Consider the following 26,019-nt stretch of genomic DNA (forward strand, 5'->3'; position numbering starts at 1 on the left):
ATTTTCTACATTAGGTGGGAAAGTTTGCAACTTGGTCCTGAGTCACATAACACCAAAGTGAAACATGCGAGAATTAAGGTTACAATGGAAACATTTTCATTATTTAATGAATCCCATCTTACCGGAGATGATACTCACTCATGTGGGAGAGGAATCGGCTTGGCATTGACGCGAGATTCCAGCTGTTCGATGAGCCCCATTTTCCACTTCCGCCGCTGTACCTGAAATAAACAAGAAAGAGCCAATCAGATTCTCTCCGCCCTCCTCCCACATTCTACACCAAACAAGAAGGGAGAATACGACTGGTTGCTGTAGGACAAGGTGGTGATCACAGAGACGCTTGGTTTGAACTACACTTGTTACAGTTACTTTCTATTTTGCCTGATGAAGCGGGTCATACCTGCGAAACATGTTGCACTGTGGCGTAGTTAAATAAAGCTAATTTTTGTCTGAAACTTGGGAAGGTAAGTCCGCCACTACATCCATTTTTGAAACTTTTTTTTGTGTTTTCTTACTGTCCAAGTGTTTCTTACCGGTTTTGAGTCCACCCTTGGTGGAGGGATGTCATCCACTTTTTCTCCGTCTACAGAGAGCGACTTCTTAAAGCGGATCCGAGATGAAGAATTAACTATAACAAGTAACTTGTCTATATATCTTATCTAAAGTTTAGATAGTTTACACAGCAAATCTAGCTGCAAACAGCTTCAATGGAAGATGATTATTTCTTCCTGTGATACAATGACAGCAGCCATGTTGTTTGTAAACATTACACAGAGGCAGGCTTATCTGCATCTTCTGTGAAAAAAACCTAATCCCCCCTCCTCCTCCCCTCTGCCCCTGAAATCTCTGGCTAGTAATAACTCCCCCTCCTCCTGCCCAGACTGAGCTCCCATGAGCCCTTGCTACTGCCAAAGCTCTCTGAAAAACTGTGGGCGAGGCTTGTTTAGTTTGTAGGGAATTAGAGTATTAAAACAAAAAAAGTATTTTGCTTGAGGAATGCCCTATAAACTATATGAAAGGAACACAATTATGCAATGAGTAAAAGTTCATCTCGGATCCACTTTAAGGTGAGTTTTTTTCAGCTTAGTATTTAATCTCCCCACTCCCCAGTGGTTGCCTTAGTGGTAACCCTTTGTTTGCATCATTTTACATACAACTTTATTTACTATTATTTTAACCTACTATACTAGTGGCATCTCTCGCAGTTCCTCTTCTATCTCTTCTACAAGGTGGAGATCAAGCCCACACAATTGTCAGTCTGGACTCATTTACCTGCCAGGTGCCCAGGCTGAAGGTGGCAACTGGGATAAGCAGCAGAAACCATTTCAAGAACTGATCTTCACTGGACTCCTGCGATACCGAAGATGCGAAGAGGCGATATGAGTGGGCATTAGGATCTGGAGGAGACAGAAGAAGATCAGTACTAATAAAGACATGCAGAAAAGTGTGTGACGGAAGGAGGTATGAGGGGTCTCAGGACCTGAGGACACAGTGAGATACTACACGAGACAAGTAGTAGAGAGCAGTGGCTGGTCCTCCCTGGAGATCTCTGGCACCAAGGAAGTTAGGGGGAAATATGAGGACGTATCAGGACTTGGAGAAGACAGAGGAGATGAGGTCCTACAGGAGACAAGCAGTAAAGAGCAGTAACTGGTGCTCCCTGGAGATCTCTGGCACCAAGGAAGTTAAGGTAAAATAGGGGTATCAGGACTTAGAGAAGAGAGGAGATCAGTGAATTGTCCTCTCTGGAGACCTCTGACACAAGAGGAAGTAAGGAAATGAGGTGAGGAGGTCTCAGGACCTGTAGGACACAGAGGGGGTGAGATGTCTCAGGAGAAGTGAAGAGGAGAGCAGTACCGGGTCCTCTCTGGAAACCATGGACACTGAGGAAGTACGGAGATGAGGTGGGGTGGGGGGAGGTCTCAGGACCTGGAAGACAAATGGGGGTGAGGTACTACAGAAGAAGTGTAGTGGAGAGCAGTGACTGGCCACTAAGGAAGTGGGGAGATGAGGTAGGGGGGAGGTCTCAGGACCTGGAGGACACATGGGGGTGAGTAACTACAGGAGATGTGTAGTGGAAAGCAGTGACTGGTCCTCTCTGGAGACCACAGACACTGAGGAAGTGGGGAGATGAGGTGGGGGGGGGGGGGGGAGGTCTCAGGACCTGGAAGATAAATGGGGGTGAGGTACTAAGGAGAAGTGTAGTGGAGAGCAGTGACTGGCCACTGAGGAAGTGGGGAGATGAGGTGGGGGGGGGGGGAGGTATCAGGACCTGGAGGACACATGGGGGTGAGTAACTACAGGAGATGTGCAGAGAAGAGCAGTGATTGGTCCTCCATGGAGAGCTCTGACACCAAAGAGGTGAGGATGAGATGTGAGGAGGTATAGGTAATGAACATAGGTCATTTTTATTTTATTTTTTTCTGGTTGGACTTGATGGATGGATGTCTTTTTTCAACTAAACTATGTAACATCACTGCCTATGGAGGCGCCCAAATCCGGGGCAGCGCAGGTGCCGAGTGGGCGGTGAAATTACCTGCTTCGTTCCCGGGCCATCCTCACTCTTATTGCCGCTCGCCGGGGCCTTGATACTCTTCTGACATGACAACGGGGCAGATTTGTACTCTTTACCACCCAAGGCCACTGTCACCCCCCCCCCTTCAGTATAGGTAGCGAGATGACCCCTCCCCCTTCCCTCCAGTATAGGTAGCCAGATGACCCCTCCCCCTTCCCTCCAGTATAGGTAGCCAGATGACCCCTCCCCCCTTCCCTCTAGTATAGGTAGCCTGATAACCCCCCCAGTATAGGTAGCCAGATGACTCCTTTATCCCTTCCCCCCCTGTAGTATAGGTAGCCAGCTCGCCTTCACACCGCAGCAGCCATCAGTGTCACTCATTTCTCCGCTCGACTCCAGTGCAGAAGCTTCCTCTTCCTTTCTGTCTCCAATGCTGCCCAAGTCTATAGCAGCCAGCCACAATGCAAACGTGCACAGAGAGCAAGGTGGCTGCTGCACAGGCAGCTAGCAGCAGAGTACCACGGTTAGGCGCTTGCCTGAGCTCCCTGCATTGCAGCATTTGCCTCCTTGCAAATGCTGCACCTGTTTAGCCTGCAGCTTTGGTGCCCTTGCTCCTGTGGTGCCCTGGGCCATGGCCTAGGTGGCCCAGGCCTAAATCCGCCCTGGTCACTCATATCACTTACCCTTCCGTAGATGGAAGAGACATGACTGGACCAGGACACTCTGAGATCTGACCCTGGACACCGCCAGAGGGAGACTTAGGAACTGTAAAGAAAGAAGAGAAAAGCATTTAGTAATATTTATGGAAAGAGGTTCAGCTGCAGCACACATTATAGAAAGCAGGAAGTGATCAGCAGGCAGACAAAAGAGAACGATCTCCGCTAAATCTACCAGCAATGTGCTGCTTCCATCTACAAATAAACAAATCACAGGGGACCTTGCCCCTTATTCCATTGTGTGAGAGCCCCAAAGAGGCAATGTATATATAGAATAGATTCAATATCTTCATCACCTTAAAGTAAAGCAGAGACGTTGCTACCTTAAGATTCGATACTTACCCGGGGCTTCCTCCAGCCCCATAAACATGTGCGAGTCCCTCGCCGTCCTCCTGCGGTCTGCCGTTCAGCCTCGGTAACTGGCTTAGTTACAGTTAATTGTATATACAATTGATATGCAGCCTTTTGCAGATAGTCTAAAATATAACTTTTATTTTAACTTGCTAAAATCTGACTACAGAGCAAGGAGGGTGAGTATATATAGTGACTACAAACTGCCTAGCATGAGTGTAAGCCCCTACAGGGATACGAATCAGGGCAACAGTCACATGAACAATTGCCATTCCTTTCCTCAAACTACTACTACTACTACTACTAATAATAATAATAATAATACAACATTAATCCAAATAATGTGCATGTAGAAACAGATAGCTTGCGTCTTCCATCCAATCGTATATGTTTATTGCAAGTGAACATCACCAGTAACAGTTCTTTGAATGACACAATCCATGTATACCATGTACAACATGCAGATATATAGAGCAATATACCTTGATTGTGGTTCCGTGCGTCAACCTGTCAGTATTGGAGGTGGGAGTGCGGGGCAGATGTGGGCCTAGCGACGGCCGCTTCGCGTCCTGCTGGACGCTAACGCAGCGTGACCAAGCGTCCAGCAGGACGCGAAACGGTCATCGCTACGCCCACATCTGCCCCGCACTCCCACCTCCAATACTGACAGGTTGACGCACGGAACCACTTCAAATATACTACAGCGGAGCACACGTCCTATGCAAGCAATTGGAATGAGCGCAGCCTGTCAACAACAAAGTTAGCCACCTGTACACATTTTCTCGCACTTAAAGGGGAAGTGCCACGCTATCTCTGCATCTTTTGAATAACGATTAATCCAAATAAAACAACCCTACAAGTTTCACCTCCCTAGGGGAGGCTTCGTGAGGGGTAGAATGCCCAGACACCCTGTACTTTACCCCAGACAAAGCCTTTCAGACTATCCTCTGCAAAAGGCTCATACCAATTTTGTTTAACTATATCTATGAATATGCAGAGACTTTACATGAACCTTAAAACCAACCTCTATGTTATAGGCAAAACAGCATAATATAATAATAATTCCTATATTTGTATAGCGCTTTTCTCCTGTCGGACACAAAGTGCTTGTGAGGAAGCCACTAGAGCACACTCAGTAGGCAGTAGCAGGGTTAGGGAGTCTCGCCCAAGAACTCCTTACGGAATAGGTGCTGGCTTACCGAACAGGCAGAGCCAAGATTTGAAACCCAGATCTCCTGTGTCAGAGGCAGAGCCCTTAAAGGGAACCTAAACTGAGAAGGATATGGATTTTACCTTTTAAAATAATACCAGTTGCCTGTCTCTCCTGCTGATCCTGTGTCTATAATACTTTCAGCCACAGCCCCTCAACAAGCATGCTGATCAGGAGCTCTGACTGAAGTCAGACTGGATTAGCTGAATGCTGGTTTCAGGTGGGAGATCCAGATACTACTGCAGCCAAAGGCAACTGGTATTGTTTAAAAGGAAACATTCATGCCTTTCAGTTATGGTTCCCTTTAACCAGTACACTATCCAGCCACATTATATATATTTTTTTTCAGGGCAGCAGAGGGCCCTGAATTAACCACCTGTCAGCTGCTCCCTTTTACCAGCTGAGCACTTGCTAGCGCTCAGAACGGGCAGACTAAACACAACATTTTTTGCTGCGGAGTAACGCCACCGTGTGTCATGTTTGTGGCGTTTCCAAACGCTGCTTTTAGTCAGAAAGGCTGAACTGACCAACAAGCGTGCAGTTAGAAGAATACGGAGGCTGCCATATTTATTTCCTTTTAAACAATACCAGTTGCCTGGCTGTCCTGCTGATCTACCGTATATGGTTGCAGTAGTGTCTGAATCACACACCAGAAACCAGCATGCAGCTAATCTTGTCAGATCTGACAATACTGTCAGAAACACTTGATCTGCCGCATGCTTGTTCAGGGTCTATGGCTAAAAAGTATTAGAGGCAGAGGATCAGCAGGGCAGCCAGGCAACTGGTATTGGCGGCCTCCATATACTCTCACTTCAGTTGTCTTTTAAATTATTTGAGACTGAAGGCAAGTTTATTCATTGAGGGATAGCTGTTATACAGCCCACCAGTAGCCTGAATACAAAGTCAACTGCTGGATCTCTGATGAGGATAGGACATAACACTGCTATACTGATGACACCCAGCTATATTTGTCATTCAAACCAGACATGACAGACCCCATTCCAACAAATAAACACATGCTTTGCTGAGCTTCAGGAGTGGATGAATGACAACTGGCTGAAAAAGAACCCGAGGTGAGAGAGATATGGAGGCTGACATATTTATTTCCTTTTAAAAAATGCACATTGCCTGGCTGTCCTGCTGATCCTCTGTCTCTAATACTGTAGGTCACAGACCCCGAACAAGCATGCAGATCGGATGTCTATGACAAACCTGACAAAATCAGCTGCATGCTTGTTTTAAGTGTGTGATTTAGACCCTACTGACCAGAAAAACCAGCAGGACTGCCAGGCAACTTGCATTATTTAAAAGGAAATGAATATGTCAGCTTCCATAGGTCTCACAATATGTTGCTTTGAAATTAAATGATGACACGGTTCTTGTCATCAGAGGTCAGCGCCTAGCATGAAAGCAGCTCCAGACACAGTCGCCACCACTGTCAGTCAGAGCTTTCAGTCATGCTCCCCCTACCCTTTGGAACTCCTTGCCACACCCAATCAACACAGCTCCAACCCTGGACACTTTTCAATCAAAACTGAAACGCCACCTGTTTAGTCTGGCATTTATAATCGGATAACTTTTTCCACTGTAACACGTCACTATGTACTCATCTGAGACAAGCTTGGGTGCTTTGGGTCCTACACGCTTTACAAATGTGTTAAGGGTGCACACACACTCAATTTTGATTGGCCACCTCCATGTAGAATGAAGGCCAAAAGATTTTGAATGAGATAAAAAGGATGCCAACTTTACAAAAACATGAGTATGGGGCTTTAAATGAACAAATATAGTCTTTTATTCTTCTAATCAAAGTCTTCACAGTTGCGGACACACGGTTAAACACAATTTCCAGAAATCCAAATCACAAATACACGACTGCCTTAAAGGGATACTGTAGGGGGTCGGGGGAAAATGAGTTGAACTTACCCGGGGCTTCTAATGGTCCCCCGCAGACATCCTGTGCCCGCGCAGCCACTCACCGATGCTCCGGCCCCGCCTCTGGTTCACTTCTGAAATTTCAGACTTTAAAGTCTGAAAACCACTATGCCTGTGTTGCCGTGTCCTCGCTCCTGCTGATGTCACCTGGAGCGTACTGCGTAGGCCCAGTATGGTCTGTGTCTGCGCAGTACACTCCTGGTGACATCAGCAGGAGCGAGGACACGGGTGTGCAGGCGCAGTGGTTTTCAGACTTTAAAGTCTGAAATTCCAGAAGTGAACCAGAGGCGGGGCCGGAGCATCGGTGAGTGGCTGCGCGGGCACAGGATGTCTGCGGGGGACAATTAGAAGCCCCGGGTAAGTTAAACTCATTTTCCCCCGACCCCCCTACAGTATCCCTTTAACTCAGGGGTGGAACTACACTATCTGGTTTTATCTGTAACGTGTTGAGATAAAAAGGATGCCAGACGTGGGTGCCGCCATAGACATTACGGCTATAGCAGTGCTCAGAGGGTAATTTGTATGCTGGCAAAAGTCCAAATTACAAAAAAAAAAAAAACCAGTGCAATTCAGCTGCCAGCAATATCCGGCAGCCAAATCGCATCTTACGCCTGAGTCCATAGCGGCCTGGAGAGGGAATAGTAATCTATGTCGCTGGGACATTTGCAATAGCAGAGTGATCTGTTTTTTGGCTTCAACCTGCGAAGTGGTAAAATCGGTCAATCAAGATTGGGTGTGTGTAATGGTGCCCATACATTGTACAATTTTATTCATCCAATCTTACCATTTCTATGTAGTATAAGGGTAAATTAAGTGAATATACTGAAAGGATAATTTAGGCAGTTCCCTTATATTACATAGAAATGGTAAGTTTGGATGAAAAAAAATTGTACCATGTATGGCCACCATTACATGTACACTAATCACTTTTCCACCAATGACCTCTTTGGCACATGCCTAGGTTGCCTCTGGATCATCTGGCCCTGCAGTGCTCTCAGGGGCAAGCTAAAAATCAAGGTCAGGCAGGAGGACAGAGGTCACCTTGCACAGCATGGAAACTGCAGGATATGGTGACTTACCACAAAGAGAAATATTCATGTCCTATCAGTCTTAAAGGGGTTCTGTGGAGTCCTGCATTAAACAAAAACAGACACTTACCTGGGGCTTCTATCAGCCCCCTGTAGCTGTCGTGTCCCGCGCCGTCCTCCTCCGATCACCGTTCTCCGCCGCCAGCACTGGTCAATTATTCGTCTAACAAGACGAATAGCGCGCACTCCCGCTAGCGTCTCCGGGAGCTTACTGTGCAGGCACAGTAGGTTTTTTATACTGCGCAGTAAGCTCCCGGAAACGGGAGCATGCACGCAGACGCCTGACACACGTAATTAGACCGACGGCAGGGAACGAGTGATCGGAGAAGGACGGCGAGGGACATGGCAGCTACAGGGGGCTGATAGAAACCCCAGGTAAGTGTCTGTTTTTGTTTATTGCACGACTCCACAGAACCCCTTTAAGGTGGCCACACACCATACAATTTTCATGCAATCTGGCTGTACAATCAATCATTAAGTGCTGTTATACTACATGGATGTAGGTAAGATTGTATAAAAGTGTACAGTTAGATTGCATGAAATTGTATGGTGTGTGGCCTGCTTTAGAGTGAATACACACAGGCAATTTTGATTGGCCAATCACAGACTAATTTTACCCCCTCTATCTAGTATGAATAATGTGTAGGTAAACCCTCATACTACATGGAAGTGGTAAAATTGGTCAGTTATTGGCCAATCAAAATTGTATGTGTGTACCAAGGTTAAGGTATTGAAAGCCATGCAGTTCTGTGCGTGGCCAGAGATGGACCTGCTGTGGTTATACAAGCTGCCCCGCCCCCTCCTGCCCGACACCCCTCCCTCCCCCCCCCCCCCACTGCACCCCGTCAGAGTCCTCCCCCCTCAGTGCACCCCCCAGGGTCCCCCCCACGTACCCCATGTCCTCCCCGGGGCAGGAAGAGCACCCTCCACACTCCGGACATGTTTTTTTCTGGCGCCGGTGACGTCACCAGCGGCTCGGGTACGTCCGCGTCACGTGACGGGTTGCCGTGGAGACCGGACGCGCCGCCATCTTGCCGTAGACCGGAAGTTGAGGTAGCTGGGAGCTCTAGCGGAGGGGATACACGTGTTGCTGTCTGTCTGTCTGTCAGCATGGAGGGGATGCCGGAGGAGGTGCGACAGTTCCTGGCCGAACACCCGAACCTGCAGCCCGTCCCGGGGGGCAACAAGGTGACCCGAGCGCTGCCCCTCCCCCTCCGGGGTCTCCCAGGGTCATTTGAGGGGGTCTCTGGGCCCTGGTTTGATGTGGGGGGTGTTTGTGCTGCAGTATGGCAGTGAAGGCGTGTCCTGAACACATATATATATATATAGATATATAGATAGATAGATATAGCTGCTGCACTTGTGATTTAGGAGTATTTTCATGCTTAAAGTGTACCAGAGATGATTGGAAATAAATAGTTGTATACATGCATGGTGCTCACAGAACGCTCCCACGCTGCCGTCCTCAGTCGTCTGTATCGCCAGTACCGGGCCCCGTAACTTCGGGCAGTCTGCGCAAGAGGAGAGATACATAGAGGGCGCACTTCTCTTGCGCAGACTTGGTGAAGTTACAGGACCCGAAATCGGCCATACAGAAGACTGAGGATGGTGGCGTGGGAGCGATCCGTGCACATGGGGCTGGAGGAAGCCCCAGGTATGTAACGCCAATAGGTGTCGGGAAGGTGGCAGCCCCAGGACCGCCTAACGCCAAAAGCCATCTAGTCCTGAGGTGGGGTTTTGCAGGGGATCAGGCGTGCGCATCCCTGCTTGAATGACGGAGCTCTGCTCTGTCATCACTCTGCCAGCGGTGATTGCCGCTAGGAGATTGTTAAGACAGCAAAACCGCCGTCTATTTACACTGTACAGAGCGCTGCGATCTAAGGCAGCGATGTACTGGGGACAGCCGTGTCACTCGGCTGTCCCCTAGAGAGGCTCACAGAGCGATCCCGTCTCATAGGCTGATGCCTATGAGAGAGGATCACTGGGATGGCGGGGGAGGGAGGGAGGGATTGGATCCATCAAAAAAAAAAAAAAATAGCAAAATTTATTAAAAAAAAATAAAATAAACAAACATCTCAGCAGGGTAGAGGGCGCACTTCTTTTGCGCAGACTGGCTGCGACTGGGTGAAGTTACAGGACGCAGTACCAGCGATATAGAAGACTGAGGACGGCGGCATGGGAGCGATCTGTGTGCGCATGGGGCTGGAGGAAGCCCCCGGTATGTATAAAACTTTTATTTCCAGTCGTCTCTGGTTTCCTTTAAAGCTAACCTGACATGAGGACAGTAAAATAATTCATACTTACCCAGGGCTTCCTCCAGCGCCATGACCACTGTTGCCTCCCCCGCCGTCCTCCTGAGTGCCTTCATTCGCCCGCTGTCAGCAGCCCTGGGGGCCTGTGGGCTGAAGTGGTAAAAGAGAATCTGAGACAAGGGGTAGTAAAAGAATTTGAACTTATCTGGGACTTCCTACAGCCCCGTTACATCCGTTCCCTCCCTTGCCATCCTCTCGCTGTCAGCCCGGGAAATCCACCTTCAGTCGTGTGAGTTGGGCTCTGTTGTGCTTGCACAGCCCAGCTGCAGACCCACCATGTTCACTTTGCTGGGAGCGTTCTGTCTGGGCTTGGACATGTAGCACTGCGCAGGTGCCGAATGCTTCTGGCGACGTGAATGCTGCGGGTGCATGCAGCCAGGCCGCGCAAGCTCGGAAGAGCCCAACTCACACGACTGAAGGTGGATTTCCCAGGCTGACAGCGAGAGGCTGGCAAGGGAGGGAACAGATGTCACGGGGCTGTAGGAAGTCCCAGATAAGTACAAATTCTTTTACCACCCCTTGTCTCAGATTCTCTTTTATCACTTCAGCCCACAGGCCATTTTACACTTGCAACCAAGAGCCATTTTCACCTGTCGAGCTCCTCCCATTCACCTGAATTATCTATATCTAGATTGTGCAGGTAAGTGCTCATACTACATACAAGTGGTAAAATTGAACAATCAAAATTAGATGTGTCTTCCAGGCTTAATGACTGGTACACAGCATGCAATTTTCCCTCTAAGATAGATGGGTCAAATTAGTAATTTCTGACAGGTCTGATCTGGTTTCTGATTGTTTTTCTGATCACTTCTATACCAAATTGATCAGAAAAATGATCGGAAATCAAATTGGACCTGTTAAAAATTATCAATTTTACTCGTCTCTCTGACGGGAAATTGCATGGGGGGTGTCTCTTGGTTTTACATTGTATAGTCCTCTCTCCTTGGCTAGTATGGCTTAGTCTCCCTAGAGTTCCTCCACCAGTTCCTCCATCATGTGTATGTGTAGAGTTCCTCCACCAGTTCCTCCATCATGTGTACGTGTAGAGTTTCCCCACCAGTTCCTCCATCATGTGTATGTGTAGAGTTTCCCCACCAGTTCCTCCATCATGTGTATGTGTAGAGTTTCCCCACCAGTTCCTCCATCATGTGTATGTGTAGAGTTTCCCCACCAGTTCCTCCATCATGTGTATGTGTAGAGTTTCCCCCACCGGTTCCTCCATCATGTGTATGTGTAGAGTTTCCCCACCAGTTCCTCTATCATGTGTATGTGTAGAGTTTCCCCACCAGTTCCTCCATCATGTGTATGTGTAGCGTTTCCCCACCAGTTCCTCCATCGTGTATGTGTAGAGTTTCCCCACCAGTTCCTCCATCGTGTGTATGTGTAGAGTTTCCCCAGCAGTTCCTCCATCATGTGTATGTGTAGCGTTTCCCCACCAGTTCCTCCATCGTGTATGTGTAGAGTTTCCCCACCAGTTCCTCCATCGTGTGTATGTGTAGAGTTTCCCCACCAGTTCCTCCATTATGTGTAGAGTTTCCCCAGCAGTTCCTCCATCATGTATATGTGTAGAGTTTCCCCACCAGTTCCTCCATCATGTGTATGTGTAGAGTTTCCCCACCAGTTCCTCCATCGTGTGTATGTGTAGAGTTTCCTCACCAGTTCCTCCATCATGTGTATGTGTAGAGTTTCCCCACTAGTTCCTCCATCATGTGTATGTGTAGAGTTTCCTCACCAGTTCCTCCATCATGTGTATGTGTAGAGTTTCCCCACCAGTTCCTCCATCATGTGTATGTGTAGAGTTCCCCCACCAGTTCCTCCATCATGTATATGTGTAGAGTTTCCCCACCAGTTCCTCCATCATGTGTATGTGTAGAGTTTCCCCACCGGCTCCTCCATCATGTGTATGTGTAGAGTTTCCCCACCAGTTCCTCCATCGTGTGTATGTGTAGAGTTTCCCCACCGGTTCCTCCATCATGTGTATGTGTAGAGTTTCCCCACCGGTTCCTTCATCATGTGTATGTGTAGAGTTTCCCCACCAGTTCCTCCATCATGTGTATGTGTAGAGTTCCCCCACCAGTTCCTCTATCATGTATATGTGTAGAGTTTCCCCACCAGTTCCTCCATCATGTGTATGTGTAGAGTTTCCCCACCAGTTCCTCCATCGTGTATGTGTAGAGTTTCCCCACCAGTTCCTCCATCATGTGTATGTGTAGAGTTTCCCCACCAGTTCCTCCATCATGTGTATGTGTAGAGTTTCCCCACCAGTTCCTCCATCATGTGTATGTGTAGAGTTTCCCCAGCAGTTCCTCCATCATGTGTATGTGTAGAGTTTCCCCACCAGTTCCTCCATCATGTGTATGTGTAGAGTTTCCCCACCGGTTCCTCCATCATGTGTATGTGTAGAGTTTCCCCACCGGTTCCTCCATCATGTGTATGTGTAGAGTTTCCCCACCAGTTCCTCCATCATGTGTATGTGTAGAGTTCCCCCACCAGTTCCTCCATCATGTATATGTGTAGAGTTTCCCCACCAGTTCCTCCATCATGTGTATGTGTAGAGTTTCCCCACCGGCTCCTCCATCATGTGTATGTGTAGAGTTTCCTCACCGGTTCCTCCATCATGTGTATGTGTAGAGTTTCCCCACCAGTTCCTCCATCGTGTATGTGTAGAGTTTCCCCACCAGTTCCTCCATCATGTGTATGTGTAGAGTTTCCCCACCAGTTCCTCCATCATGTGTATGTGTAGAGTTTCCCCACCAGTTCCTCCATCATGTGTATGTGTAGAGTTTCCCCACCAGTTCCTCCATCGTGTATGTGTAGAGTTTCCCCACCAGTTCCTCCATCATGTGTATGTGTAGAGTTTCCCCACCGGTTCCCCCATCATGTGTATGTGTGACACTGACAACTATCCTCTTCCCATCAGGTCCGGTTCACTCTGACTGGCCATGAGTTCCCCTGCAGACTGGCTGAGCTGCAGAACTTCACCAAAGGGAAGAAATACAAGAAGGTGACAGAATCATCGGCTGATTATAGCATATATGAGCCACACATCATCCCCAGCACCAAGAACACGTATGTGTCACATTATGTGTTATGCTGCTTATTGATGCGACTTTTCTCCAGACTGCATGATAAGCTATTACGTGCTGCACAACAAGTTGCTTTGCTTTTCTTGGATAATACGTGTTGTATAATGGTGTGATTAGTAAGTACTGGTATAGTCTATGTCGAGGCATATCTATAGACTTCAGTAATTATAGTCTATAGACCAGGACATCTATAGTGTGATGTAAGTATAGCATGTGGCAAGTATACTGTTGTAAAAAAATTGAGCCGCTAATCCAGACTTGAGCCATAGGTAATGGGCTTGATTCACTAAGCAATGCTACCTGTTGGCGGCGGGGGACCAGAGGATCCACGAGGGACTGCGAGGGCACGGGACGGCTCGGGCCCTTTCAAGACCAGAGCAGCACGTGCCCTTTAACCATCCTGGCGTTCTATTAAGATCGATTAAGACACTGCGCAGCAGTGTTTTTTGTTTTTTTTAATCATGTAGCTAGCCTAGCGGTAGCTACATGATTCCCCCCTCCCTGCTGCATCCCTCCCACTTTTCCGATCGCCGCCGGCGATCAAACCCATCAGGAATTCCTGTTCTAAACGGGATTTCCTTTAGGGCTTCTCCGTCGCCATGACGATGAACTGAATGACGTCATCGACGTCGTGACATAAGAGGGAGTCCCGATCCACCCCATAGCGCAGCCTGGCGGTGGTTGGCCAGGCTGCGCAAGGGGCCTGCGGGGGGGGCCCTCTTTCGCTGGCGGATATCGGCGACGAGCGTCGGTGATCAGGTACTACATGCAGCTAGCACTTTGCAAAAATGAAAAAGAAAAAAATTGTGAAAATCGGCCCACCAGGGCCTGAGCAGTCCACCACGGCGGTAATGGACGAGCTGAGCTCGTCATTACCGCCAAGGTGGTTAAAGACGTGATTGCTGTAATTGGCTCCTGACTCCGTGATTGTTGTGAGCCAATTAAATTGCCTGATTGCCCGATATACAAAAGCTTTGCTGTCAGTGCGACAGCAGAACTAGCAGGTGCAGCAACGCCTACAAGGGCGGGAGTAGTAAGAGCGGACGGCGCTACGTCGTTGTTTGGAATTTATGCCCTGTCAGGAATGAGCGGCCACAAACAGGGCATAGATTTCATTCACTGCCATCTGGAAGCAGTTTAAGAAAGCAAAATTCTGCTTTACATAGCATTTTTAGTAAGAGGGCTTTTGGTCCCCTGCAGCCCCTTATACACTCTTTTCCACTAGCAATCGCTAGCGTTCACGCTGAACGCTAGCGATTGCTGAATCGCAATTACCGCCGATTCCCCGACGTTCGCGGCCGCGATTTTGCTATGCTATGCACTGCATAGCAAAATCGCGGCAAAAGTCGCTCCGCGGCGCGATCGCGATCAAGTAAAAAACGAATCGCGGTAGTGGAAATTACCTACCGCGATTCCTATGTTAAAAAGCAAACCGTAGCGATTGTAAAATCGCTAGCGGTTTGCGTTTTTGCGATCCAGCACTGGTGGAAAAGGGCCCTCAGGAGTTTGGTTCACCATGATCTATAGTATATGAGTATATTAGTATGAGCTATAGCGGAGTATAGTCTATGTGGTGTTTATTTCTATATGTGGGGCTGATTGCAGTTAGTGACAGGTGGAATCTGATTGGCTGTCTGAGCACCACAGGCACTCTCTTGCTATTTATATCTAGATGAAAGGAAGGTCGCATCTCATTGGCTGTTATTTCTCACAGGCAGCAGCTGTTCTGCAAGCTGACCCTGCGGCATCTGAAGAGGAGCCCTGAGGAAGTTCAGCGACACACAGAGGGGAGGCGCTACCAGCGGGCGCTGCAGAAATGTGAGTTACCGCCAGCTGTGGTGTCCATGCATCTGTATCAGCGGAGCAGCTGTAGTGTCTGCACAGTCATAGTTCCTGCACAACTATGGTGTCCATGCATCTGTATCAGCCCAGCAGCTGCAGTGTCTGCACAGTCATAGTTCCTGCACAGCTGTGGTGTCCATGCATCTGTATCAGCCCAGCAGCTGTAGTGTCTGCACAGTCACAGTTCCTGCACAGCTGTGGTGTCCATGCATCTGTATCAGCCCAGCAGCTGTAGTGTCTGCACAGTCACAGTTCCTGCACAGCTGTGGTGTCCATGCATCTGTATCAGCCCAGCAGCTGTAGTGTCTGCGCAGTCATAGTTCCTGCACATCTGTGGTGTCCATGCATCTGTATCAGCCCAGCAGCTGTAGTGTCTGCGCAGTCATAGTTCCTGCACAGCTGTGGTGTCCATGCATCTGTATCAGCCCAGCAGCTGTAGTGTCTGCACAGTCATAGTTCCTGCACAGCTGTGGTGTCCATGCATCTGTATCAGCGGAGCAGCTGTAGTGTCTGTGCAGTCATAGTTCCTGCACAGCTGTGGTGTCCATGCATCTGTATCAGCCCAGCAGCTGTAGTGTCTGCACAGTCATAGTTCCTGCACAGCTATGGTGTCCATGCATCTGTATCAGCCCAGCAGCTGTAGTGTCTGCGCAGTCATAGCTCCTGCACAGCTGTGGTGTCCATGCATCTGTATCAGCCCAGCAGCTGTAGTGTCTGCACAGTCATAGTTCCTTCACAGCTGTGGCCTCCATGCATCTGTATCAGCCCAGAAGCTGTAGTGTCTGCACAGTCATAGTTCCTGCACAGCTGTGGTGTCCATGCATCTGTATCAGCCCAGCAGCTGTAGTGTCTGCGCAGTCATAGTTCCTGCACAGCTATGGTGTCCATGCATCTGTATCAGCGGAGCAGCTGTAGTGTCTGTGCAGTCATAGTTCCTGCACAGCTGTGGTGTCCATGCATCTGTATCAGCCCAGCAGCTGTAGTGTCTGTGCAGTCATAGTTCCTGCACAGCTGTGGTGTCCATGCATCTGTATCAGCCCAGCAGCTGTAGTGTCTGCGCAGTCATAGTTCCTGCACAGCTGTGGTGTCCATGCATCTGTATCAGCGGAGCAGCTGTAGTGTCTGCACAGTCATAGTTCCTGCACAGCTGCGGTGTCCATGCATCTGTATCAGCCCAGCAGCTGTCGTGTCTGTGCAATCATAGTTCCTGCACAGCTGTGGTGTCCATGCATCTGTATCAGCCCAGCAGCTGTAGTGTCTGTGCAGTCATAGCTCCTGCACAGCAGTGGTGTCCATGCATCTGTATCAGCCCAGCAGCTGTAGTATCTGTGCAATCATAGTTCCTGCACAGCTGTGGTGTCCATGCATCTGTATCAGCCCAGCAGCTGTAGTGTCTGCAATCATAGTTCCTGCACAGCTGTGGTGTCCATGCATCTGTATCAGCCCAGCAGCTGTAGTGTCTGTGCAATCATAGTTCCTGCACAGCTGTGGTGTCCATGCATCTGTATCAGCCCAGCAGCTGTAGTGTCTGCACAGTCCTAGTTCCTGCACAGCTGTGCTGTCCATGCATCTGTATCAGCCCAGCAGCTGTAGTGTCTGCACAGTCACAGTTCCTGCACAGCTGTGGTGTCCATGCATCTGTATCAGCCCAGCAGCTGTAGTGTCTGTGCAGTCATAGTTCCTACACAGCTGTGGTGTCCATGCATCTGTATCAGCCCAGCAGCTGTAGTGTCTGTGCAGTCATAGTTCCTGCACAGCTGTAGTGTCCATGCATCTGTATCAGCCCAGCAGCTGTAGTGTCTGCGCAGTCATAGTTCCTGCACAGCTATGGTGTCCATGCATCTGTATCAGCCCAGCAGCTGTAGTGTCTGTGCAGTCATAGTTCCTGCACAGCTGTGGTGTCCATGCATCTGTATCAGCCCAGCAGCTGTAGTGTCTGTGCAGTCATAGTTCCTGCACAGCTGTGGTGTCCATGTATCTGTATCAGCCCAGCAGCTGTAGTGTCTGTGCAGTCATAGTTCCTGCACAGCTGTGGTGTCCATGCATCTGTATCAGCCCAGCAGCTGTAGTGTCTGTGCAGTCATAGTTCCTGCACAGCTGCGGTGTCCATGCATCTGTATCAGCCCAGCAGCTGTAGTGTCTGCACAGTCATAGCTCCTGCACAGCTGTGGTGTCCATGCATCTGTATCAGCCCAGCAGCTGTAGTGTCTGCACAGTCATAGCTCCTGCACAGCTGTGGTGTCCATGCATCTGTATCAGCCCAGCAGCTGTAGTGTCTGTGCAGTCATAATTCCTGCACAGCTGCGGTGCCCATGCATCTGTATCAGCCCAGCAGCTGTAGTGTCTGCACAGTCATAGTTCCTGCACAGCTGTGGTGTCCATGCATCTGTATCAGCCCAGCAGCTGTAGTGTCTGCGCAGTCATAGTTCCTGCAAAGCTGTGGTGTCCATGCATCTGTATCAGCCCAGCAGCTGTAGTGTCTGCGCAGTCATAGTTCCTGCACAGCTGTGGTGTCCATGCATCTGTATCAGCCCAGCAGCTGTAGTGTCTGTGCAGTCATAGTTCCTGCACAGCTGTAGTGTCCATGCATCTGTATCAGCCCAGCAGCTGTAGTGTCTGCACAGTCATAGTTCCTGCACAGCTGTGGTGTCCATGCATCTGTATCAGCCCAGCAGCTGTAGTGTCTGTGCAGTCATAGTTCCTGCACAGCTGTGGTGTCCATGCATCTGTATCAGCCCAGCAGCTGTAGTGTCTGTGCAGTCATAGTTCCTGCACAGCTGTAGTGTCCATGCATCTGTATCAGCCCGGCAGCTGTAGTGTCTGTGCAGTCATAGTTCCTGCACAGCTGTAGTGTCCATGCATCTGTATCAGCCCAGCAGCTGTAGTGTCTGCACAGTCATAGTTCCTGCACAGCTGTGGTGTCCATGCATCTGTATCAGCCCAGCAGCTGCAGTGTCTGCGCAGTCATAGTTCCTGCACAGCTGCGGTGTCCATGCATCTGTATCAGCCCAGCAGCTGTAGTGTCTGCGCAGTCATAGTTCCTGCACAGCTGTGGTGTCCATGCATCTGTATCAGCAGAGCAGCTGTAGTGTCTGCGCAGTCATAGTTCCTGCACAGCTGCGGTGTCCATGCATCTGTATCAGCCCAGCAGCTGTATTGTCTGCACAATCATAGTTCCTGCACAGCTGTGGTGTCCATGCATCTGTATCAGCCCAGCAGCTGTAGTGTCTGTGCAGTCATAGTTCCTGCACAGCTGTGGTGTCCATGCATCTGTATCAGCCCAGCAGCTGTAGTGTCTGCACAGTCATAGTTCCTGCACAGCTGTGGTGTCCATGCATCTGTATCAGCCCAGCAGCTGTAGTGTCTGCACAGTCATAGTTCCTGCACAGCTGTAGTGTCCATGCATCTGTATCAGCCCAGCAGCTGTAGTGTCTGCACAGTCATAGTTCCTGCACAGCTGTGGTGTCCATGCATCTGTATCAGCCCAGCAGCTGCAGTGTCTGTGCAGTCATAGTTCCTGCACAGCTGTGGTGTCCATGCATCTGTATCAGCCCAGCAGCTGTAGTGTCTGCACAGTCATAGTTCCTGCACAGCTGTAGTGTCCATGCATCTGTATCAGCCCAGCAGCTGTAGTGTCTGCGCAATCATAGTTCCTGCACAGCTGTGGTGTCCATGCATCTGTATCAGCCTAGCAGCTGTAGTGTCTGCGCAGTCATAGTTCCTGCAGAGCTGTGGTGTCCATGCATTTGTATCAGCCCAGCAGCTGTAGTGTCTGCGCAGTCATAGTTCCTGCACAGCTGCGGCCTCCATGCATCTGTATCAGCCCAGCAGCTGTAGTGTCTGCAGTCATAGTTCCTGCACAGCTGTGGTGTCCATGCATCTGTATCAGCCCAGCAGCTGTAGTGTCTGCAGTCATAGTTCCTGCACAGCTGCGGCCTCCATGCATCTGTATCAGCCCAGCAGCTGTAGTGTCTGTGCAGTCATAGCTCCTGCACAGCTGCGGTGTCCATGAATCTGTATCAGCCCAGCAGCTGTAGTGTCTGCACAGTCATAGTTCCTGCACAACAGTTGTATCCATGCATCTCTATCAGCCCAGCAGCTGTAGTGTCTGTGCAATCATAGTTCCTGCACAGCTGTGGTGTCAATGCATCTGTATCAGCCCAGCAGCTGTAGTGTCTGCACAATCATAGTTCCTGCACAGCTGTGGTGTCCATGCATCTGTATCAGCCCAGCAGCTGCAGTGTCTGTGCAATCATAGTTCCTGCACAGCTGTGGTGTCCATGCATCTGTATCAGCCCAGCAGCTGTAGTGTCTGCGCAGTCATAGCTCCTGCACAGCTGTGGTGTCCATACATCTGTATCAGCCCAGCAGCTGTAGTGTCTGTGCAGTCATAGTTCCTGCACAGCTATGGTGTCCATGCATCTGTATCAGCCCAGCAGCTGTAGTGTCTGCACAGTCATAGTTCCTGCACAGCTGTGGTGTCCATGCATCTGTATCAGCCCAGCAGCTGTAGTGTCTGCGCAGTCATAGTTCCTGCACAGCTGTGGTGTCCATGCATCTGTATCAGCTCAGCAGCTGTAGTGTCTGCGCAATCATAGTTCCTGCACAGCTGTAGTGTCCATGCATCTGTATCAGCCCAGCAGCTGTAGTGTCTGCGCAGTCATAGCTCCTGCACAGCTGTGGTGTCCATGCATTTGTTTTTTAGCACCAAAATATGTGCTGAAATGGCTCCTTAACCAAGCTTTTTACAAGTGCTTCTACTGATGATGAGAAATATCTCAGTCATTTCTTGTTCATGCTGCTCATAGTCATAGTCTAATGTCCTACAATATTATTATGTATTTATATAGCACTGGCATCTTCTGCAGCACTTTACAGAGTACATAGTCATGTCACTGACTGTCCTCAGAGGAGCTCACAATCTAATCCTACCATAGTCATAGTCTAATGTCCTACCATATTATTATGTACAGTTAGGTTCCTAAATATTTGGACAGAGACAACTGCGTGAGTTTCCTCCGGGCACTCTGGTTTCCTTCCATATACCCAAAAACATACAGAAATGTTTAAATGTCTTCTCCTAAAACTGTCCTTTGGCCACGATGAACATATGACTATGGTAGGACTAGATCATGAGCTCCTTTCAGGACAGCCAGTGACATGACTACCAACTTAATTTGTCCAATTACTTTTAAGCCCCTGAAATGAAGGGATTGTTATCTGGCACCAACGGGCATTGGCTGGTTGCTTGAGACTTAATGTTAAAAATAGGTTCAGCTAATACAGAACTATACCCCACTCTATATACATATCATGCACTCTGCATTAAATGTTAAAATACAGTAATTGAAAGTATATTAACATTGGAGGAGCTGTGGAACCCAGTCTTTAAGCACAGCAAAGCCCACAGACCGCCTAAGAAGTTGGCCTTCACCACTGTGAGTGCTGCCGGCGATTGGTGCTGTTAGTTTAGAGTGCTGGTTAGTTGAGTTCTGTATAACCAGGACTCTACTGTATTACAATAATTACTATTTGATTGATAATCTATTTTGTGATTGAATGGAAACGTTGATCTCGCATAACTCTATTAGTGTATGGCTAGCTTGACAGTCTTGTAATTTGTGTGGTCTTCTGTTCAGTTGTGTAACCTTCAAACGGCTTTTCCATAGATGAGGAGTGCCAGAAGCTGGGGGTACCATATGTGCCAGCATGTCTCCAGAATAAGTCCAGGCAGCGGCACTCTGAAGCTGAGAGACCAGCCGGCAAGAAAGAGGACATGTGGGAGCCTGAGGACAGTGAGGAGAGCGACTCAGGAGACAGCATGAGCGACCTTTATCCAGGTATGGAGCAATCAGTCCGAAGCACACCACCAGGCTGTAATCTATTCCCATCTAATAGCAGACAACCATGGAGAACCTCTTTATCTAGTCCTGAGCACATCTCCAGGCCAGGCTGGAAGCCCATCCCATCTAATAGCAGACAACCACGGAGGACCTCTTTATCCAGTCCTGAGCACATCTCCAGGCCAGGCTGGAAGCCCATCCCATCTAATAGCAGACAACCACGGAGGACCTCTTTATCCAGTCCTGAGCACATCTCCAGGCCAGGCTGGAAGCCCTTCCCATCTAATAGCAGACAACCATGTAGGACCTCTTTATCCAGTCCTGAGCACATCTCCAGGCCAGGCTGGAAGCCCATCCCATCTAATAGCAGACAACCATGGAGGACCTCTTTATCCAGTCCTGAGCACATCTCCAGGCCAGGCTGGAAGCCCATCCCATCTAATAGCAGACAACCATGGAGGACCTCTTTATCCAGTCCTGAGCACATCTCCAGGCCAGGCTGGAAGCCCATCCCATCTAATAGCAGACAACCATGGAGGACCTCTTTATCCAGTCCTGAGCACATCTCCAGGCCAGGCTGGAAGCCCCTCCCATCTAATAGCAGACAACCATGGAGGACCTCTTTATCTAGTCCTGAGCACATCTCCAGGCCAGGCTGGAAGCCCTTCCCATCTAATAGCAGACAACCATGGAGGACCTCTTTATCCAGTCCTGAGCACATCTCCAGGCCAGGCTGGAAGCCCTTCCCATCTGATAGCAGACAACCATGGAGGACCTCTTTATCCAGTTCTGAGCACATCTCCAGGCCAGGCTGTAATCTGTTCCCATATAATAGCAGACAACCATGGAGGACCTCTATCTAGTCCTGAGCACATCTCCAGGCCAGGCTGGAAGCCCTTCCCATCTAATAGCAGACAACCATGGAGGACCTCTTTATCCTGTCCTGGGCATATCTCCTGACCAGGCTGGAAGCCCTTCCCATATAATAGTAGACACCCATGGATGACCTCTTTATCTAGTCCTGAGCACATCTCCAAGCCAGGCTGGAAGCCCATCCCATCTAATAGCAGACAACCATGGAGGACCTCTATCCAGTCCTGAGCATATCTCCTGACCAGGCTGGAAGCCCTTCCCATCTAATAGCAGACAGCCATGGAGGACTTCTTTATCCAGTCCTGAGCACATCTCCAGGCCAGGCTGGAAGCCCTTCCCATCTAATAGCAGACAACCATGGAGGACCTCTTTATCCAGTCCTGAGCACATTTCCAGGTCAGGCTGTAATTTATTCCCATATAATAGCAGACAACCATGGAGAACCTCTTTATCCAGTCCTGAGCACATCTCCAGGCCAGGCTGGAAGCCCCTCCCATCTAATAGCAGACAACCATGGAGGACTTCTTTATCCAGTCCTGAGCACATATCCAGGCCAGGCTGAAAGCCCTTCCCATCTAATAGCAGACAACCATGGAGGACCTCTTTATCCAGTCCTGAGCACATTGCCACGCTAGACTGGAAGCCCTTCCCATCTAATAGCAGACAACCATGGAGGACCTCTTTGTCCAGTCCTGAGCACATCTCCAGGCCAGGCTGGAAGCCCATCCCATCTAATAGCAGACAACCATGGAGGACCTCTTTATCCAGTCCTGAATACATCTCCTCCAGGCCAGGCTAAAAGCCCTACCCATCTAATAGCAGACAACCATGTAGGACCTCTTTATCCAGTCCTGAGCACATTTCCAGGCCAGGCTGGAAGCCCTTCCCATCTAATAGCAGACAACCACGGAGGACCTCTTTATCCAGTCCTGAGCACATCTCCAGGCCAGGCTGGAAGCCCTTCCCATTTAATAGCAGACAGCCATGGAGGACCTCTTTATCCAGTCCTGAGCACATCTCCAGGCCAGGCTGGAAGCCCTTCCCATCTCATAGCAGACAACCATGGAGGACCTCTTTATCCAGTCCTGAGCACATCTCCAGGCCAGGCTGGAAGCCCTTCCCATCTAATAGCAGACAACCATGGAGGACCTCTTTATCCAGTCCTGAGCACATCACCAGGCCAGACTGGAAGCCCTTCCCATCTGATAGCAGACAACCATGGATGACCTCTTTATCCAGTCCTGAGCACATCTCCAGGCCAGGCTGGAAGCCCTTCCCATCTAATAGCAGACAGCCATGGAGGACCTCTTTATCCAGTCCTGAGCACATCTCCAGGCCAGGCTGGAAGCCCTTCCCATCTAATAGCAGACAACCATGGAGGACCTCTTTATCCAGTCCTGAGCACATCACCAGGCCAGACTGGAAGCCCTTCCCATCTGATAGCAGACAACCATGGAGGACCTCTTTATCCAGTCCTGAGCACATCTCCAGGCCAGGCTGGAAGCCCTTCCCATCTAATAGCAGACAGCCATGGAGGACCTCTTTATCCAGTCCTGAGCACATCACCAGGCCAGACTGGAAGCCCTTCCCATCTGATAGCAGACAACCATGGAGGACCTCTTTATCCAGTCCTGAGCACATCTCCAGGCCAGGCTGGAAGCCCTTCCCATCTAATAGCAGACAACCATGGAGGACCTCTTTATCCAGTCCTGAGCACATCTCCAGGCCAGGCTGGAAGCCCTTCCCATCTAATAGCAGACAACCATGGAGGACCTCTTTATCCAGTCCTGAGCACATCACCAGGCCAGGCTGGAAGCCCCTCCCATCTAATAGCAGACAACCACGGAGGACCTCTTTATCCAGTCCTGAGCACATCTCCAGGCCAGGCTGGAAGCCCTTCCCATCTAATAGCAGACAACCATGGAGGACCTCTTTATCCAGTCCTGAGCACATCTCCAGGCCAGGCTGGAAGCCCTTCCCATCTAATAGCAGACAACCATGGAGGACCTCTTTATCCAGTCCTGAGCACATCACCAGGCCAGGCTGAAAGCCCTTCCCATCTGATAGCAGTCGCTGCTTAGCAGGAACGGCATTGGATAGTTGTAGAATCACTCCTCGTTACACTTGCTCTTCTGTTTGCAGATCACATGTTCACCAAGAAAGGGGCGCAAAATGGCAACTTGAAGTCCAACAGTGAGGAGGAGATGGACATAGAGGAGAGCGTGACTAATGGGCACAGGAAGAGACCACAGGTGGGCACACCACTCCCATCCATTCTACAACACACAACCATGGCTATAGAATATGTGACCCTCACTCTCTTTCTCTCTCCCCGCAGAGGCAGCAGACAGGGCCATCCCAGAAGAAGATAAAATCTCATCATCGTAAGAGGCCCAAAAACTCCAAGAAGTCATCAAAAAAGTGACCCGAGTTTTGTAGCGTTTTCCATAATCTGTAGTGTCTGCTTTTCTCATTAAAACCCGGCTCCAGGGAAGAAATGTCATCGCCCAGGGTGTGCTGGAATAATTAGAAATTTTCTTAAAGGATTTTCGAGGTGAAAAATTAAATGTAGCTTTACTTACCTGTTGCTTCTTCCAGCCCTAGAGGTAATTTGTGTCCATCGCTGCAGCTCTGGTCAGCACCGTGGGAGGGGGGGGGGGGGGGGGGGGGATATGTTTGGCCATTACTGCCGCACACCCTATTGAGCAGGTTGGTCCTACATCTTGCAGCATGTCTGATTAAAGAAAACCTGTATTGAGAAAAACCTCTCTTGGGGGGTACTCACCTGGTGTGGGGGAAGCCTCCGGATCCTATTGAGGCTTCCCCCGTCCTCCTCGGTCCTGTGGCGGCGGAGATGAAGCTCCCCGAACAGCGGGGATGTAAATATTTACCCTTCCAGCTCCAGAGCAGGCGCGGTATCGGCTCTCCGCTCGGAGATAGGCAGAAATAGCCGATCGCTGTCAGGCCTCTCTACTGCGCAGGCACAAGCCTCTTGTGTCTGCGCAGTAGAGCGGACCCAACAGAGATCGGGTATTTCCGCCTATCTCCGTGCGGAGAGCCGCAACAGCGCCCCCGCTGGAGCCAAGGAAGGTAAATAAATCAGCGCTAGTCGAGGAAGGATTCCGGGACACTTCGGGGGAGCCAGCGTTGGATTGCCTGCATCTACAGGGGAGGGGGAAGCCTCATTGGGACCCTGAGGCTTCCCCCTCCCAAGGGGAGTACCCCCCAGGGGAACTTTTTTTTGATACAGAGTCTCTTTAATGTGACCAATTTCGGCCCAAAATTGGTTTCATTGTCAGTTGGGCATGCACTTGGCAGCACTGATTTTCATCCAATTATATCAAATTGGATGGTCGACTGGCCGCCAAGTTGCCTGATGTATGGCCGCTTTTGATTTTTAAAATTGTGATAGCCACTTTCTTTTATAAAAGTAAGAACAGGGTTTGTTCCCTGGCAGTTAAAGGGCAACTGTAGTGAGAGGTATGTGGAGATCTGACAATAATGTCAGACACATCTTATCTGCTGCATGCTTCTTTACGGTCTGTGGCTAAAAGTATTGATCAGCAGGATAGCCAGGGAACTGGTATTGCTTAACCTCCTTGCCGTTATAAAAAATTAGGCAAGGAGGCAGCGCTGCACTTTTTTTTTATTTTTTTATTTTTTTAAATCATGGAGCGAGCCCAGGGCTCGCTACATGATAGCCGCTGAGCGGCGGCATCCCCCCACCCACTCCGATCGCCTTCGGCGATCAGAGTATGCAGGAAATCCCGTTGAGAATTTCCTGCCATGGCGACCGGGCGGGATGACGTCACCGACGTCATGGACGTCGTGACGTCAGAGGGAATCCCGATCCGCCCCTTAGCGCTGCCTGGCACTGATTGGCCAGGCTGCGCAGGGGTCTGGGGCGGGGGGGGGGCGCGGCGGGTAGCGGCGGCGATCGCGTACTACACGCAGCTAGCAAAGTGCTAGCTGCGTGTAGGAAAAAAAATTATGCAAATCGGCCCAGCGGGGCCTGAGAAATCCTCCTGCGCAGGTTACCCCGAACTGTGTTCGGGATAACTGGCTAGGAGGTTAAAAGGAAATAAATATTGCAGCCTCCACATACCTCTCACTACAGTTGTCCTTTAAAGTGTAACTGTCGGGCATAAAAATCAATTCTTTATTTTTATCTGGTAAACCAGTAATGAGGATGCTAACCAGGCAATCCAAAAGTTAAAAATCACTATTTTCTTTTTGATAAATGATCAT

General features: G+C 49.6%; 2 protein-coding genes across 2 annotated transcripts in view; one reads left to right on the plus strand and one right to left on the minus strand.

The window, feature by feature from the left end:
- The window catches only part of SURF1 (SURF1 cytochrome c oxidase assembly factor), a 30,786-nt gene extending 21,844 nt beyond the window's left edge, over positions 1 to 8,942 (minus strand). The window contains exons 1-4 of the mRNA XM_068249002.1: positions 8,709 to 8,942; positions 3,199 to 3,280; positions 1,273 to 1,397; positions 139 to 221 (exon numbers count right to left, since the gene is read on the minus strand). Of these exons, the coding sequence (XP_068105103.1) occupies positions 139 to 221; positions 1,273 to 1,397; positions 3,199 to 3,280; positions 8,709 to 8,927 (509 nt within the window). The 5' untranslated portion in view covers positions 8,928 to 8,942. The remainder of the gene's footprint in view (positions 1 to 138; positions 222 to 1,272; positions 1,398 to 3,198; positions 3,281 to 8,708) is intronic.
- Positions 8,875 to 24,274, plus strand: SURF2 (surfeit 2). Its single transcript, XM_068249003.1, has 6 exons — positions 8,875 to 9,003; positions 13,048 to 13,196; positions 14,928 to 15,031; positions 20,725 to 20,895; positions 23,914 to 24,023; positions 24,110 to 24,274. Exons 1-6 carry the CDS (start codon positions 8,926 to 8,928, stop codon positions 24,194 to 24,196), a joined length of 699 nt encoding a protein of 232 aa, XP_068105104.1. The 5' UTR covers positions 8,875 to 8,925; the 3' UTR covers positions 24,197 to 24,274.
- Positions 24,275 to 26,019: the final 1,745 nt, after the last annotated feature.

This window comes from Hyperolius riggenbachi, chromosome 8 (assembly GCF_040937935.1).
Source record: "Hyperolius riggenbachi isolate aHypRig1 chromosome 8, aHypRig1.pri, whole genome shotgun sequence".
Lineage (NCBI taxonomy): Eukaryota > Metazoa > Chordata > Amphibia > Anura > Hyperoliidae > Hyperolius > Hyperolius riggenbachi.

Excerpts from the sequence above, each read along its gene's own strand:
- SURF2 (XM_068249003.1), top strand. The coding sequence starts at position 8,926 with ATGGAGGGGATGCCGGAGGAGGTGCGACAGTTCCTGGCCGAACACCCG. Across the intron at positions 9,004-13,047 it reads CCGTCCCGGGGGGCAACAAG|GTCCGGTTCACTCTGACTGG; the intron begins GTGACCCGAGCG and ends TCTTCCCATCAG. Across the intron at positions 13,197-14,927 it reads ATCCCCAGCACCAAGAACAC|GCAGCAGCTGTTCTGCAAGC; the intron begins GTATGTGTCACA and ends TATTTCTCACAG.